Source organism: Lissotriton helveticus, chromosome 7 (genome assembly GCF_964261635.1).
Source record: "Lissotriton helveticus chromosome 7, aLisHel1.1, whole genome shotgun sequence".
NCBI lineage: Eukaryota > Metazoa > Chordata > Amphibia > Caudata > Salamandridae > Lissotriton > Lissotriton helveticus.
In genome coordinates, this window is record NC_136068.1 from 1682726148 (window position 1) to 1682741207 (window position 15060).

At 42.2% G+C, this 15060-nt stretch overlaps 1 protein-coding gene across 2 annotated transcripts in view; it reads right to left on the minus strand.

The window, feature by feature from the left end:
- LOC144767617 (putative methyltransferase DDB_G0268948) overlaps positions 1 to 15060 on the minus strand; it is a 365886-nt gene that overhangs the window by 248156 nt on the left and 102670 nt on the right. For both annotated transcript variants that reach the window (XM_078651022.1, XM_078651023.1), the window contains 2 exons: positions 5232 to 5342; positions 4642 to 4802 (listed from right to left, as the gene is read on the minus strand). In XM_078651022.1, the coding sequence (XP_078507148.1) occupies positions 4642 to 4802; positions 5232 to 5342 (272 nt within the window). The remainder of the gene's footprint in view (positions 1 to 4641; positions 4803 to 5231; positions 5343 to 15060) is intronic.

The window sequence follows — 15060 nt, forward strand, 5'->3', positions numbered from 1 at the left end:
TATCCACATATTGGCAGAGAGCAATATTAAAATCCTCCCCCCAGACTATAATCAGATCTTTACTCCCTACCTCCTGCAAATTTTGCAAATGGCAACATATAGCCATTACAATCCCTTCTAGTAAATTGTTAGGGACATTGTTATAATAATTCACTATTATATCTGTGCAGCTTTCATCAACCACTAAACTAATAATCTGATAAAAACGATCCTCGAACAACATGTCAATTTTTTTTTAAATTAGCTAGGTTAGAGACATAGGTGCAGAGCCCCCCTTTAGCCCTACCATGCACGGAGGTTATAGCGGGTGTTTGCAGGGTTTTATAACCGTTAATATGGATCGGTTCAACTGCCCAGGTTTCCTGCAGACTTATGAGATCGAATTTCTAAATAAACTCATTCCACAGTCCATTTGTCACCTTTGATTTTAAACCAGCAATATTACAAAACATAAGAATACATTTCCCATTTTCTTTGTCACAAATATTAGAATGCAAAGTTTCCTCTGAACTTGACATCAGGTTGGTGTCCCCCAATGAGGTTGACAGTATTGGCACAGTCATAATTAATGGGGGATATTTCCCCTACAAGTACTCTCTACCAAATCTGTGTCTAGTGTATCATCGTGTACTGCAATATCATGTTGACTGAATAAGTCTTCTCTCCCCGTAACTTGCTCGACCTCACAAATCATTGACACTTCTTCCCCAATACTCATAATAGGGGTTAAGACAACAGTGGGTTTCTCAAATACATTATTCAGATACTTAGCTTTGGATCCATTATTATCCGACCCCTTCTGTCAATCCACTTCTTCCAGGCTAGGTAGAACATAGAAACGATTATGAATGGGTATACCATATCTAATACTGTGATTTATCATCGGGACCACCCTACTCTGTGCACCACAATCAAAATGGCTGGGTTTATAAAAATATCCTAGTGGAACAACGTTAATCTGTTCTGCCAAAATTGGTCTACTGCCCACCCTGCTCAAGATTGATTGAATTAAATGGGGGGCCTTAAAGTTTAATATCACACAATCACCAGCCATGTCCTTGCGCCCCCTTCCTATCCAGCTTACCCTTCTTGCCATTTTAAACTCATTAAAGAGTCTATCGGTTAGGTCAGTCCTAGCCCCGAGGCAGAATAGCGATTAGTTTCTCAAATGTTCGCATGACTCCACCATCCCCTTTCGCAACCTAGGGACATTAGCTAGTACCGGTGTATATGGGGTTGCCGCCGGGGTAAATCTATATATGTAACAGTAACTTACACCCATTTTGACACTTGGATAGAACATCTTCTATAGCCACCAGTCTTCCACTTATTTTATTTAGATTTTCCCTCAAATAGATATCAAGAGCTTTCAGTTTATTACTCACTTTTTGAACTTCATTCTGAGTGCAGGAATCTGAGCTAGATAACGCCTTTTCCCACCCACACATTTTATTCGATGCAGGAGTCCTGCCCTTCTTTGGCGCCTTTGTTTGTTTTAAGTTTGTTGGTACTGGACCCTTTGAGCTGGTTGCTCTCTTCTACTTTGGTAGATTATCTGGATTTCTGGGTCGCTTTGAAGGCGGTTGGGGGTCACTCTCAGATTCACTATCTATGACATGATATGAGATATTCACGACACATCCATTACTACCTTCTTGGACAGTACTCCTTCCCATCTGGTGATCAGTTTTCACTTTATCATTATCACTAACAGTTCTAGTGGGGCCCACTATAGTATTGTTTTTAACTGGGTTCATGGCCTCCTCTACTGTTGAGATTTGCTTTTCTATTGCACCCATCGCACCTGTTAGATAATTTAATAAAGATAGGCAAGGACCTTCCCGCGTTTTACTCTGCTTCTTTTGTGGTATGGTTGATGTTTTTCTCTTCCCCATACTGTCCCAATAGCATGTTTAGTATATTAATAGAATTAATGATGTCTCCTCAGTTACTACTGCTGAACTTAGTCATAAACTCAATCACACGCTTAATGCAATAGGGACTATCAATATTTGCGCAAAGTCCCTCGTTACGAATACGCAGCTGATCCGTCAGTGGTCTTAATTTTCAATTGGTCCAGCACCGATATAAATGGAGACAATTCCCTTTGTCAGTCCGTGCATAAAAATCAGGGGTACAGTACCTTCATACAGAAAAATATCACAGCAAACAGACAAGAGCCATGGCCCAGCCCAGCCTCTTTCGGGCGATGATCGGCAAGGACGGGCCCGCGCGCGTCCCGCGCCGCGGGAGGCCTGTAGGTGTTTTAAGTGCCAGCTGGCCCGAGGATGATGCGCGGCTCCTGCCGCGAGAGCTATGCCCCCTGGGAAAAGTAGTTTCAGTGGCAGTCAGCTGTGACAGGTTGCTCACAGTAGAAGTAGCCGCGATTGCAGCGTGACCAGGGTGGCGGCAAAAGACCTGTGACCGGGCGTCCCATGCCGAGGGAGGCCTGTCGGTGTTTCAATCTAATGTACATATATATCTTCAAGTCCTTGGTCTCACAATGAAAATTATAATCAAATTGTCAGAAAAATGTTGAAGGTTATCGGTATACTGGAAAAAATATACATTGTTTAATTATAGAGCATCACAACAAATATAGATAGAATTCTGTTTTATCATAGAGCTCTGCTTGATATTATTTTCTTAGTGTCAAACAACTTGACCTTGTAAACCTAATTCATTAACAGGAATGTACAGCTTACTTTGTAATACTAAAAAATGGCATTTTTAGAACTCAGAAAATTGAATGTGAAATATTTTCCATTTCTTTTTCAAGATGTGTTTAAATAGGTCTGGCTACTGCACACTTAAATTCATTCTCGGCATGTTGTGGGTATCCTCAGAAGGATGTTGCCCACCACTGGCATAATTCTGGTCCACAGTCCACAATGACAATTATTGATACTATGCAGGTATTCTTAGCATGATGGTGGTCACCATGGCAGAATATTGGCTTTGGTGTACAGTTAGCAGTAATCTTTAGCATATTGTGGGCACCCTGGCCTTAACTGAGTCCTTTCATTGTAAGTAGTCCTGGTGCAATTGTGCAAATCACCAACATATTTTAGTAATTCTTGACATTAGTAATTTTTGACAAAGTGGTTTAACATTTCCCACCCCTGGCATAAGATGGGTGGGCTACACTGAATACTTAAATTAATTTAATAAACAAGTGATCTTTAGGGATTCATGTATATGTATATGAATGGGAGTTTATATATCTAAAAAAGAAATGCCTGAATATGGTAGAAATTGATTTTATTTTCCTGCTATGTAGACAGTTGAGGGTATTGTAATGGCATTATTAAATTCTAGATTAAACTAAAATGTGAGAGCGAATTCAAACTGAGTTAGAGAAAGTATTAGTGATATTGTTTTACTGGAGCCAGAGTGCACTGACTGATGCTGTTGTGATGTTTGAGGTATTATGTAACTTATATGGATGCTTTTCATCATCTATAATAATATAATGCTATATGCCATTTTCACTCAAGCTATCTGATGCCTACGCTTGTAAAAACCCCGAGCCATGTATACTGCCTGGTAAGTTTAATAACTGTGTATAACTATAAGCTTTCAGCAGCAGGAATGGTAAAAGTCTACTATCTTGCTCGTCTGTTATACCTTACAGGTACATGTGCTGTTACATGAATGACAAGCTACTTAAAGATTGAAGATGGAGAAATGAAAGGAAGTGAAATGTAGAAGTGATGAAAGATGTTAAATGGAGCACATGTGACATAGTAACCACAGCTATTTATTTAGAACCAGGGCCAACAAGTTCAAGGTCAACATTCTGTGATTCTAGACAAATAACGTAACCTACCTGTGTCTAAATATGTGAAAAGTATTTGTGTAATACTTACTTGATGCACACATTCTTGTAGATTGGCTCCTTTCCCTCCCCCATGTAATGTACAGTGCCCCATGGCTTCTTTAGCTAGGTTTGCACTGTGTGGACGGCAACACATATATGCATATTGTTTATTCTTATTTTTTATAAGTGAAAGGCCAGGTGAAACTGCAAACTCAGGTATTTTGATCTGCCTATAATAACTATGTCAGCCTGTAGGAAACAATTACTGACACAATTACCCATGTTGATGACGTTATTGAGGACTTCAAAACCTTCGACCTTTTAGACAGATTATGCAACATCGTGTCCTATATTGCACAATTTGTCTTCATTTTAAAAAACATTTCTTGAAGCAGAGAGTAGCTGCCAACACTGTCTTTACTCACCTTGCTAGCTCGCTCAGTGCAGTCCAGGGTAGGTATTTATGAAGCACCAATTTCAAAGCTCACAAGCTAAAAGTAGATATTAATGTCACAGCAGTTTGAAAGATCTCCAGCCACCACTGACCATGACATATATTGAGGATTCTCAGCCAGACTCATAGAAATGCCTTCCCCAATGTTTTACCGATTATAGCAAATGATGTTAATGGAAATATTTATAGTTCTGATCATTTTGTAAGAAATATATTTTGATGACATGTACATTTCCACCTCAAGAGGTAACACTTGATGTTTGCATTTTAGGTGGCCTGACTCTAAATTTCATAAGGGTGCAGCATGGATAAAAAAGGTATGCTTCACATAGAATTTAGACTCTTGCAGGAATACATCTTAACTTACAGATAGGACACATTGGAAGGTGAACCAACACGCTTGGCCTCCTCTATCTGAGCTTCGCTGATATCAATCCCAAGCACCTTCTGGAAATGAGCAGCTAAGACATTTGTGGCCTGTCCACTGCCACAACCGACGTCCACTGCCAGTTCAAAGGGTCTTCCCTTCTGAAAAAGGTAGAGCCTGGGGTGAAATATCAGACAAAATTCTTCCCTGGACAGTATATATGTTGCTGTGTCAAGGTATCTCAGTTTTCTGGTGACAGGCAGTGACAACAAATGTTTGTTCGATCTCAATTCCGCTATGTAACCTCAAATGTCTTACTGTTTATAATCACTGCTAGGATGTGTACAAAAGTATTTTATAAAATCAAGCAACTCCTTTAGAACTCTTTAATACATCTTTAATCAACAAACCAAACTTGGTTTATTCTAAACAATTTCATCAAGTAAAGATATACTATATTAGTTGCTTTTTGAGCCATTGGAACTGAGCTTTCAACGAGAAAATATGATACTGTGAAAAATGCAATTCTTTTGCGTTTAAAAAAACCTAAATAATGTTACTCCTCGCCTCAGCTCTAACTTGCCTCTTACCTTCTCTTCCAGGTAGGACAGGATCACATCATGAACCTTCTTAGGTGCAGGGATCATGTGTTTCTGGTAGATTGATGCACGCTCCTTAGTTTCAAAGAATCGGAATGCCATCTGGAGTGGCAAAGAAAAAAGAATAATCAATAAGAATATAAGTACCAGCCACTGGACTAGAGAGGTAATTAAGGAAATGCCAAAGAGGAAAATGAGACACACACAATTGTCCCTTAGATGTGCCCATCGGCCATTGCCCGACACTTAGGAGGCCTTTATAAGAATCTCTGGTGCTTGCACCAGAGGTTTACTTTCAGAGAGATCAAGGGAGTGGCTAATGTGGAATCTTTTCTGCTTCAGCCCCAACCCCTGCCATTCCCATTTGTGACATCAGCATGCTGATTTAACAAACCCCCACTGGAGCAGAAGAGCAGCAGGCTAGTTTTTACAGCGTTTTATATAGCGCAAACTTGACCCGAAGGTATCACAGCGCTTTACATGAGAACCAGTTGAGTTACATGAGGAAACATTCATTAGTATACTGCTCATTCATTGGTAGAATTTTCTTTTGCCAAGATACCTCCCCATGTCTAAGGGGTGTACAACAATCCATGAGAAGGAAGACCAGTAGACATCAGGTGTTGCAAAGATATCTTGTGCACTGGGCACCCCCATGTTGTTTGCTGACTGGTACTCATCAGTCAGGATAGCTTGACTCCAGTGCATTGAGAGCACGGGAAGCACACTAAACTCTCAGCAGCAGGAAGAGCCAAATCGCTGAGAAGCTCCAACTCACTTCTTCTCATCCCTCCCAAATTGAAAAAGAAATCTTCACAGATTCGCTCATTCTCTGTTAATGCTCCTAGGTTCTGGAATACACTCCCCAGTGACCTCCACCGTAACCCTTCCTTCCCATGCTTCAAACGGGACCTTAAACTCCTTCCACGCAACAAATACTTTAAAACTCATTCTAACTAAGCTTTCTCCTAAGTGACACAATCCTTCCAGTCCTTATAGGCAGACGTATGATTCTGATGTTTTTTCAGCTTCCGCTTTGTCCTTCGCCTTAATCATGTTTTTAATGTCCTATAAAGTTTCTTGACTGCATAATCTATTCCCTTGACATGTTTATTTTGGATAATTAACCTTTATGTTGTTGAACATTCTATTGTGTACGTTTCTTCTATGTAATGACACAGATCGATATGTGGTGTTGGGTTCAAATCAGGCCTACATACTCTGCTAAGCTCTCGAAACACCTTAGTATAGAAGTTGGCACGGACACTGGAAAAGGTAAAAGACAAGTTTATTAAGACCCCATGGGGTGGTGATACATTCCTACCGCACCCTTCGGCAGTGTAAGAAGTAGCACACCGAACATTGGTGCGCGACCTCTTTTATACAGTTTAATAGCAATAAAAAGATAGGCGGTCACAAGTTACACATTTTAGGTACATATAAGGTCATTTTTGGAACACAGCCAGCAAGTGGGAGGAGTTAAATAGCACTGGTCAGTTAGTACCAACATTCCTAAAGAGTGACCAGTAAATGTATGATGCGCATGTGCGCTTGACCAGTACTAAAAATAGCCTGTTGCCGAGCAGAATAAGGGACCATGGGTATCAAGAAAGGACAAAAGGGCACACTGACCACGAGGCAGCGTGTTCATAGAAAATGGAAGTCAGAGGGATTCAAAATGGCCCCCGTTCGTTTTGGTCAAGTTAACAGAAAAGACCGTGTAGCTGTGCTAAACGCTAACTCAGGAGCTGCCAAAACACGACAGACGGCCCTTTTAGCGTTTAGCAAAAGCTACCTCATACTGAACATAATCAGAATGTTCATCATCAATGTTAATAGCCATTATTTTCAATACTTCGTCGTTGATCAGTTTCTCTTGCTTAACAATAGCTCGTTTGGACGGAATACAGGCTGTGATACATACAGAACATAATGTAGAGCCGCATTGAATACATAGACAAAGGGTAAATAGTACTCCAAGGAAGACACAGAGAATCGTTAATAATTTCCAACCCCAAGTAGTAAGCAGAGTCCAGAACCACCCAGAAAAAGTCCATGCTCCATTTTCTGGATGGATCTCAGCAGCTATCTTATGTAATTTCGTAATTGAATCATACACAGAAGGTGAGTTATCTGGCACATACACACAACAACTACTCCCGATGACGCGGCATGCTCCACCCCTATCAGCTAGTATCACATCTAAAACCATTCGATTCTGGAGCGCTACAATTCTGGTAATTTGCAATTCCTCAGTAATATTCCCTAAAGCAGAGGCAGTTTCATTGGCGACAGCTTCCACCACACGTGTAAGCCGCCTTATCTTCCTGCTATTCAGTGCAGCTCCTACAAATGAAAATAACCCCAAGTTGAAATCTACATATTGTTGTAAAGTGGTATCAGTCTGATCAATTTCATCAAGATCTAATGTTCGTTTAACTCTGTTCAGCACGAAATCATGGTACAGAACGTAATCATTGTGATACATGGGAGGAGCAATAAACACAGGTGGTAATACAAAAGCTATATAACATGTTACCAACCATCCCAATGGTAGACGATGGTATCCCTTATTTCCACAAATGAAATATGTGTTACGTGAAGCTACAAATGCAATTCCAATCGGTGTATCAAAGGTAAGTGTAATATTACATTCACTGCGACCTACAGGGATTGTACCTTTATTTCTAATACACAAATCTGCTTTTGTATCAATGACTGTTATCATATGCAAATTCGTCACATTTATAAATCTTTGATTCGTATATACACGAGGTGTAGAAACATTGTCCGGACGATACTCTTCCCATTCAAATTTAGTTCCTTCAGCATGTGGATAGCCTTCTTTATCGTTATAGCATATTTTATTCAATCGAAAAAGTAGTCCACCTTTCGTTGGCCATCTCAAGGTGAAGAGAAGAGTGTACCAAGCATGACAAGAACCATTATGAGAAAACGGGAGAGGAATGAGTGGTGTTCCTCCCTTCTTCTGATGTCCGGGCAACATTCCACATACCCAACAATTGGACATGTTGGTCATGTTATGAGTATGATGCAAAATCTGAATAAAGCTGTTATTCAAATAAGTCTGCCTATGTCTTTCTTCGTGAAAAGGCAAAGTAAAATGAAAATGTTCAGATGGACTCGGAGTGGTGGGCAGCAAATGTTCTCGTACAGGAAACAATAGTTCTATAGTCCAAGCTAATACTGCAATCACCACTACGGTCAAGACAAAAAAAACAGCACCAAGAATTCTCCCTTTTCGTGTCGAAGGAGATGCCATAGTTCACAAAACAATATTCTTCAAAAGCAACACTAAGCGGAAAAATAAAAACGATGGTTCTGGACCGAGGCTGCCGTTGATTTGTTCTCCGGGATTCAAGACGGGTGTCGCTACACTGGGTAGAACTGACCCCCCCCCCTTGATATTCCCGGCTTCCGTTTCACAAACCTCAGAGCGGTTACCAACCAGTTTCAAAAACACAAAAGGGAATCTTATTTCCTGGGACGTAGATTGTACTTCACTTTATCAGAAACAACGTGGTCCGGGAAGGCTCCCTCCAATTCATCAGGCGTGACAGCTGGGCTCTTTTCTGTATCCAAAATCTTTCTGTAGTCGGATAGCACCACAGGGCTCACCAGATCCGGAGAGACACGTCGGCAGTGCGTTGAATGTATCCACCGCTTCTTGTTGGTGACTCTCACAGCAGTTCGCGTAGCCAGCAGCACTTGTTCAGGGCCATGCCATCTCGGTTCCAAACTGCTGGATCGCTCAAATACTTTGACCATCACGTGGTCCCCAGGGCGGAGATCGTGAGCCTCACCAGTGGAGTTATCAGGGAGCGCCTCTCGAACCTGTTGATGAATAGAAAGCAAATCATTTGTTAATCGTGCCAAATAATCGTTCATCATTATACAAGGCACATCATGTATTAAACGAGGTTTTGGAATTCCCCAAATATTCATCGGCCTTCCAAACACTACTTCATAGGGTGTGAGGCCAGATCGAGAATGTGGGACTGATCGAATGGACAGCAATGCCAGAGTCAAAGCATCCGGCCATTTCAGAGATGTGGATGCCACTATCTTTGCTAGCTTCAGTTTCAGAGTTGCATTGTATCTCTCGACCAAACCTGCTGATTGTGGGTGAAAGACTGCGTGGAATCGTTGTCTGATTCCCAATCCTTTCAGGATGTACTCCATTACTTTCCCAATGAAATGAGGACCATTATCACTCCACATAAGTTTACAAACACCATAGCGCGGGAAGTACTCTTTGAGTAACACCTTAGCTGTTGTCAATGCTGTATTGTCTTTCGTAGGGTAAGCCTCAATCCATTTGCTGAAGGCACACACCACCACTAGGACATACCTGAGATTATTACAGCGCTCCAGCTGGATGTAATCCATTTGCAGTACTTTGAATGGTGCAGTAGGTGGAACAAACCCTCCTTTGGGAGAATGAGTCCCTTGTCCAGGATTGTGCTGTAAACATATCAGACAAGTCTGTACTACTCTCTTAGCCGTGCTTGCAATATCAGCATTTTCCCAAACTCGTGTAAGCAATTTAGTAATTGCGAGAGCTCCAATGTGTGCCAGCCCGTGTGTCATTTGCACCATTGTTTGTAAATAGGCCATGGGTAGTTTCCATCTCTCCATATCTTTACTACGCCAGCAACCCTCATCATCCAATACTCCTTCAGTGGCCCATTTCATAAGTTCTGCCTCAGATGCTGACTTCTGTATATCTAATATTTCTTCTCTAGCATCATGCCACCGCTCGGCTTGTGACTTCACCACATACATGGGGAAATTATTTTGCAGCATAGCGGTCTCTCTCGCAATGCGATCTGCGAAAGCATTGCCTTGCCCTATTTTGTCCCTCACCTTTTTGTGTGCACTGCATTTGACTATTGCAACTTTCTTTGGGCATAACAGTGCATTCAGGAGATCGCGTACCAATTCTCCATGCATGATGTGTACTCCGTGTGAAGTCAAAAATCCTCGTTCCTTCCAGAGTAGGCCAAAGTCATGCACTACTCCAAAAGCGAAACGACTATCCGTGTAAATGTTCACACATAGTCCAGCACTTAACTCACATGCTTTCGTTAAGGCTATCAGTTCAGCTGCTTGAGCCGATTTCTGGGGTATTCGTGCTGCTTCTACAACTGTCTTAAGTGTCGTGATCGCGTAGGCTGCAGAAGTCGTACCATCTGGTAACCTCACGCACGATCCATCAACCCACAGTTCCCCATCTACATCTGGAAACGGTGTATCCTGTAAATCGATACGACCCTTTGTCTGTTCCTCAGTTAGAAAAACACAATCATGTTGTTCTTCCTTCTGAGTCTCAGCAACAGGATCCGGCAGTAAAGTAGCAGGATTCAGTGTCGTACATCGTTTTAGTGTGATGTGCGGAGCCAACAATGTTAGCTCATATCCTGTCAAACGGGGGCTGGTTAGATGCTGTGTTTTCGTTTGATTCAGTAACGCATCTACCGCATGGGGAACTAACACCAACAATTTGTGTGACAAAACTATTCCCTCACTTTGTCGTATCGCAACTGCTGTTGCTGCAACTGCTCGAAAACATCCAGGCAATCCTCGAGCCACAGGGTCGAGTACCGCCGAGAAGTATGCACAAGGCCTCTGTTTGTCTCCGTGTGTCTGCACTAACACTGACAATGCGCACCCATCCTTTTCGTGTACATACAATGTGAAAATCTTCGTGTAATCAGGTGTACCTAACACTGGTGCAGAACAAAGAACTTGTCTTAATTGTTCAAAAGCATTCTGACATTCATCCGTCCATTCAATGGGGATCGGTGTATCTTTAGACAACAATGCCAACAATGGTTTAACGATATGTGAAAAACCCAATATCCATTGCCTACAAAAAGACGTCAAACCTATAAAGGCACGAACATCCTTCTGGGTGCGAGGAACTGGAGTGTCTAGGATTGCTTGAATTCGATCTGGTGTCAATGCACGGCCCTCCTTAGACAAAAGATGACCGAGGTAGGTCACCTTTGGTCTACAATATTGCAGCTTTTTCTTCGAAACTTTATGATTATGTTTGGCCAGGAAGGAAAGCAAGGAAAAGGTACTCTTCTCACATTGTTCTGGCGTGTCTGCAGCAAGTAAGATATCATCTACATATTGAATAAGAGCCACTCCATCTTGTAATTCAAAGGAATCAAGCTGCCTTTTTAATGCCTGACTATAAATGCTAGGACTTTCAGTATAGCCTTGAGGAACTCGACAGAATCTGTACGATTTATTGTTCAATGTAAAGCCGAATAGATATCGACTATCAGAATGTACAGGGATCGAAAAGAAAGCATTCTTCAAATCGATGACTGTAAAAGTAGTTGCCGTCGATGGAACCAACGTAAGCAACGTGGTGATGTCAGACACCACCGGGTATTGAGGCACTACTATCTTGTTTATTTCCCTCAAATCAATAATGAAACGGTAAACCTTAGCATCTGTATCTCTTTTAAGGATCAGTAAAATGGGGCTATTGCAAACATTGTAGGGGACTTCCTCAACTACTCCTGCCGAAATCAAATCATTTACAATGTGTATCAAAGCAAGTTCACCCTCTCGGGAAATCTTATATTGTGGGACACGTGGTAGAGATACTCCCTCCTTTACAGTAATACGTACTGGAGGAATTATCATCTGCCCTACATCCGTATCGGAAGTGGCCCACAACGTTTTCGGTAAGGAGGCCAGTACTTCAGATTCATGGAGAAAACACACTCGCTCTAATTCTGGGTAATTCTCATTCAACACAACTCGCACTCCTTCTGGGGCACAGCGAATAGTGGCTCGAAAGTGTTTTAACATATCGAGTCCCATAATATTATCTGGTGTATTTGGAGACAACAAAAAGGGACAAGGGGCAGCAAATTTATCAACATGAAATGCAACTGGTTGAGACAGTGGGCTAGAAGTAGGTGTTCCATCGAACCCTAAAGCTGTAATTACCTCGCCAGACAGGGGAGCCCTTGGAACCAAGTATTTGGACAAAGCGCTACGAGTAGCTCCTGTATCGACCAGAAATTGATCAGTAGAACCCAGAACATGTGCTTCTATATATGGACCCCTTTGATCAACTGGTACCTCAACCGATTCCACACCCCATCCTACGCAATCCTATGCATAGTGCTCATCCCGTGGCTCAGCAGAACCACCCTCATTTATCTGATATTGATTACGATTATCAAATGTATTATAATCGGTCTGACCACGACCCCTTGCTCCATATCCTCCGCGATCATTCGTGCCATAACCTCCTCGATCAGTCGTTCCATAGCCTCCTCTTGACCCCCCATAATTATTTCTAGACCTCCCACTTCCTCATCCCCTCAAATTACGCTGCTCTCGAAACACCGGACAGTCTGCAATCCAGTGCCCAAACTGTTTGCAGTATGCACATTGATTCACAGAAATGTCAGAACGAGGGGGAGGAGCATTACTGTACGATCCTCGCCCTCCTCTATTGTTTCTTCTCGTAGCCTGAACCTGAGCTAACATTACCTTCGTCTTCAAATCCTTCGCCTTCTTTTCACTACTTTCTTTTGCCTCCAATTCCTGTCATTCATAATATTGAGCCATAGTCAATAAAGAAGCAGGGGTTGCTGTGGTCCATGAACTTTCACTCGCTTTTAATCGTTTCGCAATCTCCGGTAGGAGATTAGCCACATACTTATCAACGAATAAGTGCCTGCCTGTATCTTCTGTCAATGATTGACCACTGTAATCATGGAACGCTTCCTCGAAGCGAGAGAAAAAATCAGAAACCGATTCATCCATTTTTTGTGTACAAGAAGCTAACATAGTCCAATCAATCTTTTTAGCGGGAGCAAGAGTCTTTAATTTTGTTAGTATGGCCTGTGGAAGGTCTAATATTAATTGACACGGCTTACATGCTGGTTCTCTATCTAAATCAGCCTGAACAAGATCTTTCCAAGTGGCCCCGAGAGTCGTGAGGTCATCAAACTTACGAATCGCTCTCCACATATCAGGAGGCAATATCAACCCGAAAAACAGGTCAATATCAACTAACGTCATAATACACGAAGAAATCGCGCTTTCAACATTTTCATAAAAAGCCGCAGGAATTTTTCGGGGATCAGGTAAAGCATTCCTAAGCGCCATAACATCTGCTCTATTCCAAGGCGTATAAACCCAGTTATATACAAAATACCCTTTCGCATCTTTGGATCTTTTATCATCATCTGTGCCATCCCCTTTATGAGGGACATATAAAGGCGCAGCTTCTCGCATAGGTCTAACATTAATCGCAGCGATCTTATCTGTTTCAAAGATAGGGCATTCTTTGGATATCCCCGTCGCTCCGGACGCAGACGGATTCTTCGACTTTTCCAACTCCCGTAGTCGTGTCGCCTCATTTCGCAGTTGAATCAAACGCTTGAAGAAGTCGTCCGCATCTGAAAGAACAAAAAGACCTTTACGAAAATTCTCACGACCCTCGGATATCTCCTTTGGCTCTAACTCGAGAGAATATTTTCTGTACCGCTCAACAACTTCATCTCCAAAATGATCTAAAAAATACAGTCGCTCCTGATCAGACCACTGTTCCATTTTCGCAGTAATGTCAGAAACAGTAACAGTATTAATATTTAGCTTTCGTGCAAACAAACGTAATTCCGCAGTTCGTTCTGCATGTAACCTGGTACGCTGTGTTCGATCACTATCCTCGTCTGATTCCTCGTTCGGAGCCGTAGGTGCGACGTACGGAGGCGGACAACGATCTAGTAATGAAAAATCATCTGTTTCATTAGTAAGGACTGGATAAAGAGGACGCCTGATTGACCATTAACCTGTAAATTGCGTTCTCGTCTCTCCCTCTCTTTCTTTTCCTGTAATTCCTTCTCCTGTAGCTGTAAAGCTTTGTCATGTGCAGCCTTCCGCTGCACTTTCTCCGCCAAGGCTTCCTCACGCTTCGCTCGTTCACGCACCTCTTTCTCCCACATACGCACACAATCAAACATATCTTGTCTAGACCTTCGCTGAAACAAACACTGCTCTACATATTGTACCTTTCGAAGGTCAAACGATCCATATAGTGGCCACTGTAATTCACGATCAGTCTTAGTATACTTATGCCATAATGTACTATACATTATTGGTGGAATACCGAATTTGACATACATTTCACGATTTGGAGTCCCCTCTGGGGGAGCCGGCTGTTTTTTACTTAATCGATAATTGGTACCATTTTCAGGACAGCACATCCTGCGGAGTGTGCTAAAAACAGGCATGTTTCAAAGAGTACCACGAGAACGCGATACTACAAAAATGACACCTAACGCGGTGTACCGTTCAAATCAAAATAAATCAGAGAAATATCCCTACATGCCTGCCTATGTGAGGTGCACTTCACATATTCAAATTCAAATTCAAAGATTCAAACGTTAGCTAACTTCAAACAAATTCAAATTCAAATTCAAAATTCAAAAAGCCACAGTAAGTGTCAGTAGACTACCTCACCAATCAAAAGCTTACCAAATATTTTCAAACGTCCAAAGTCCAACTGCCAAGTTCCGTGGTCAAATCAGCCAAAACGGCACATCACGACAATCCAAGATCAGAATCTCAGTCGGAGACCCGCGCCACCTGGAAGGTCAGATCGGAAGGAAGGAAAGACACACCGTGGGTGCCAAGACTCGGGTCACTCAGTGGCAGCGTACGCGTACATGGCGAGTTTCCTGACCTTCGTCACGACATCTCCTTCGGGCATCCGAGTCGCCGATGAGTCCCTTCGTGGTCGCCAATTGTGGTGTTGGGT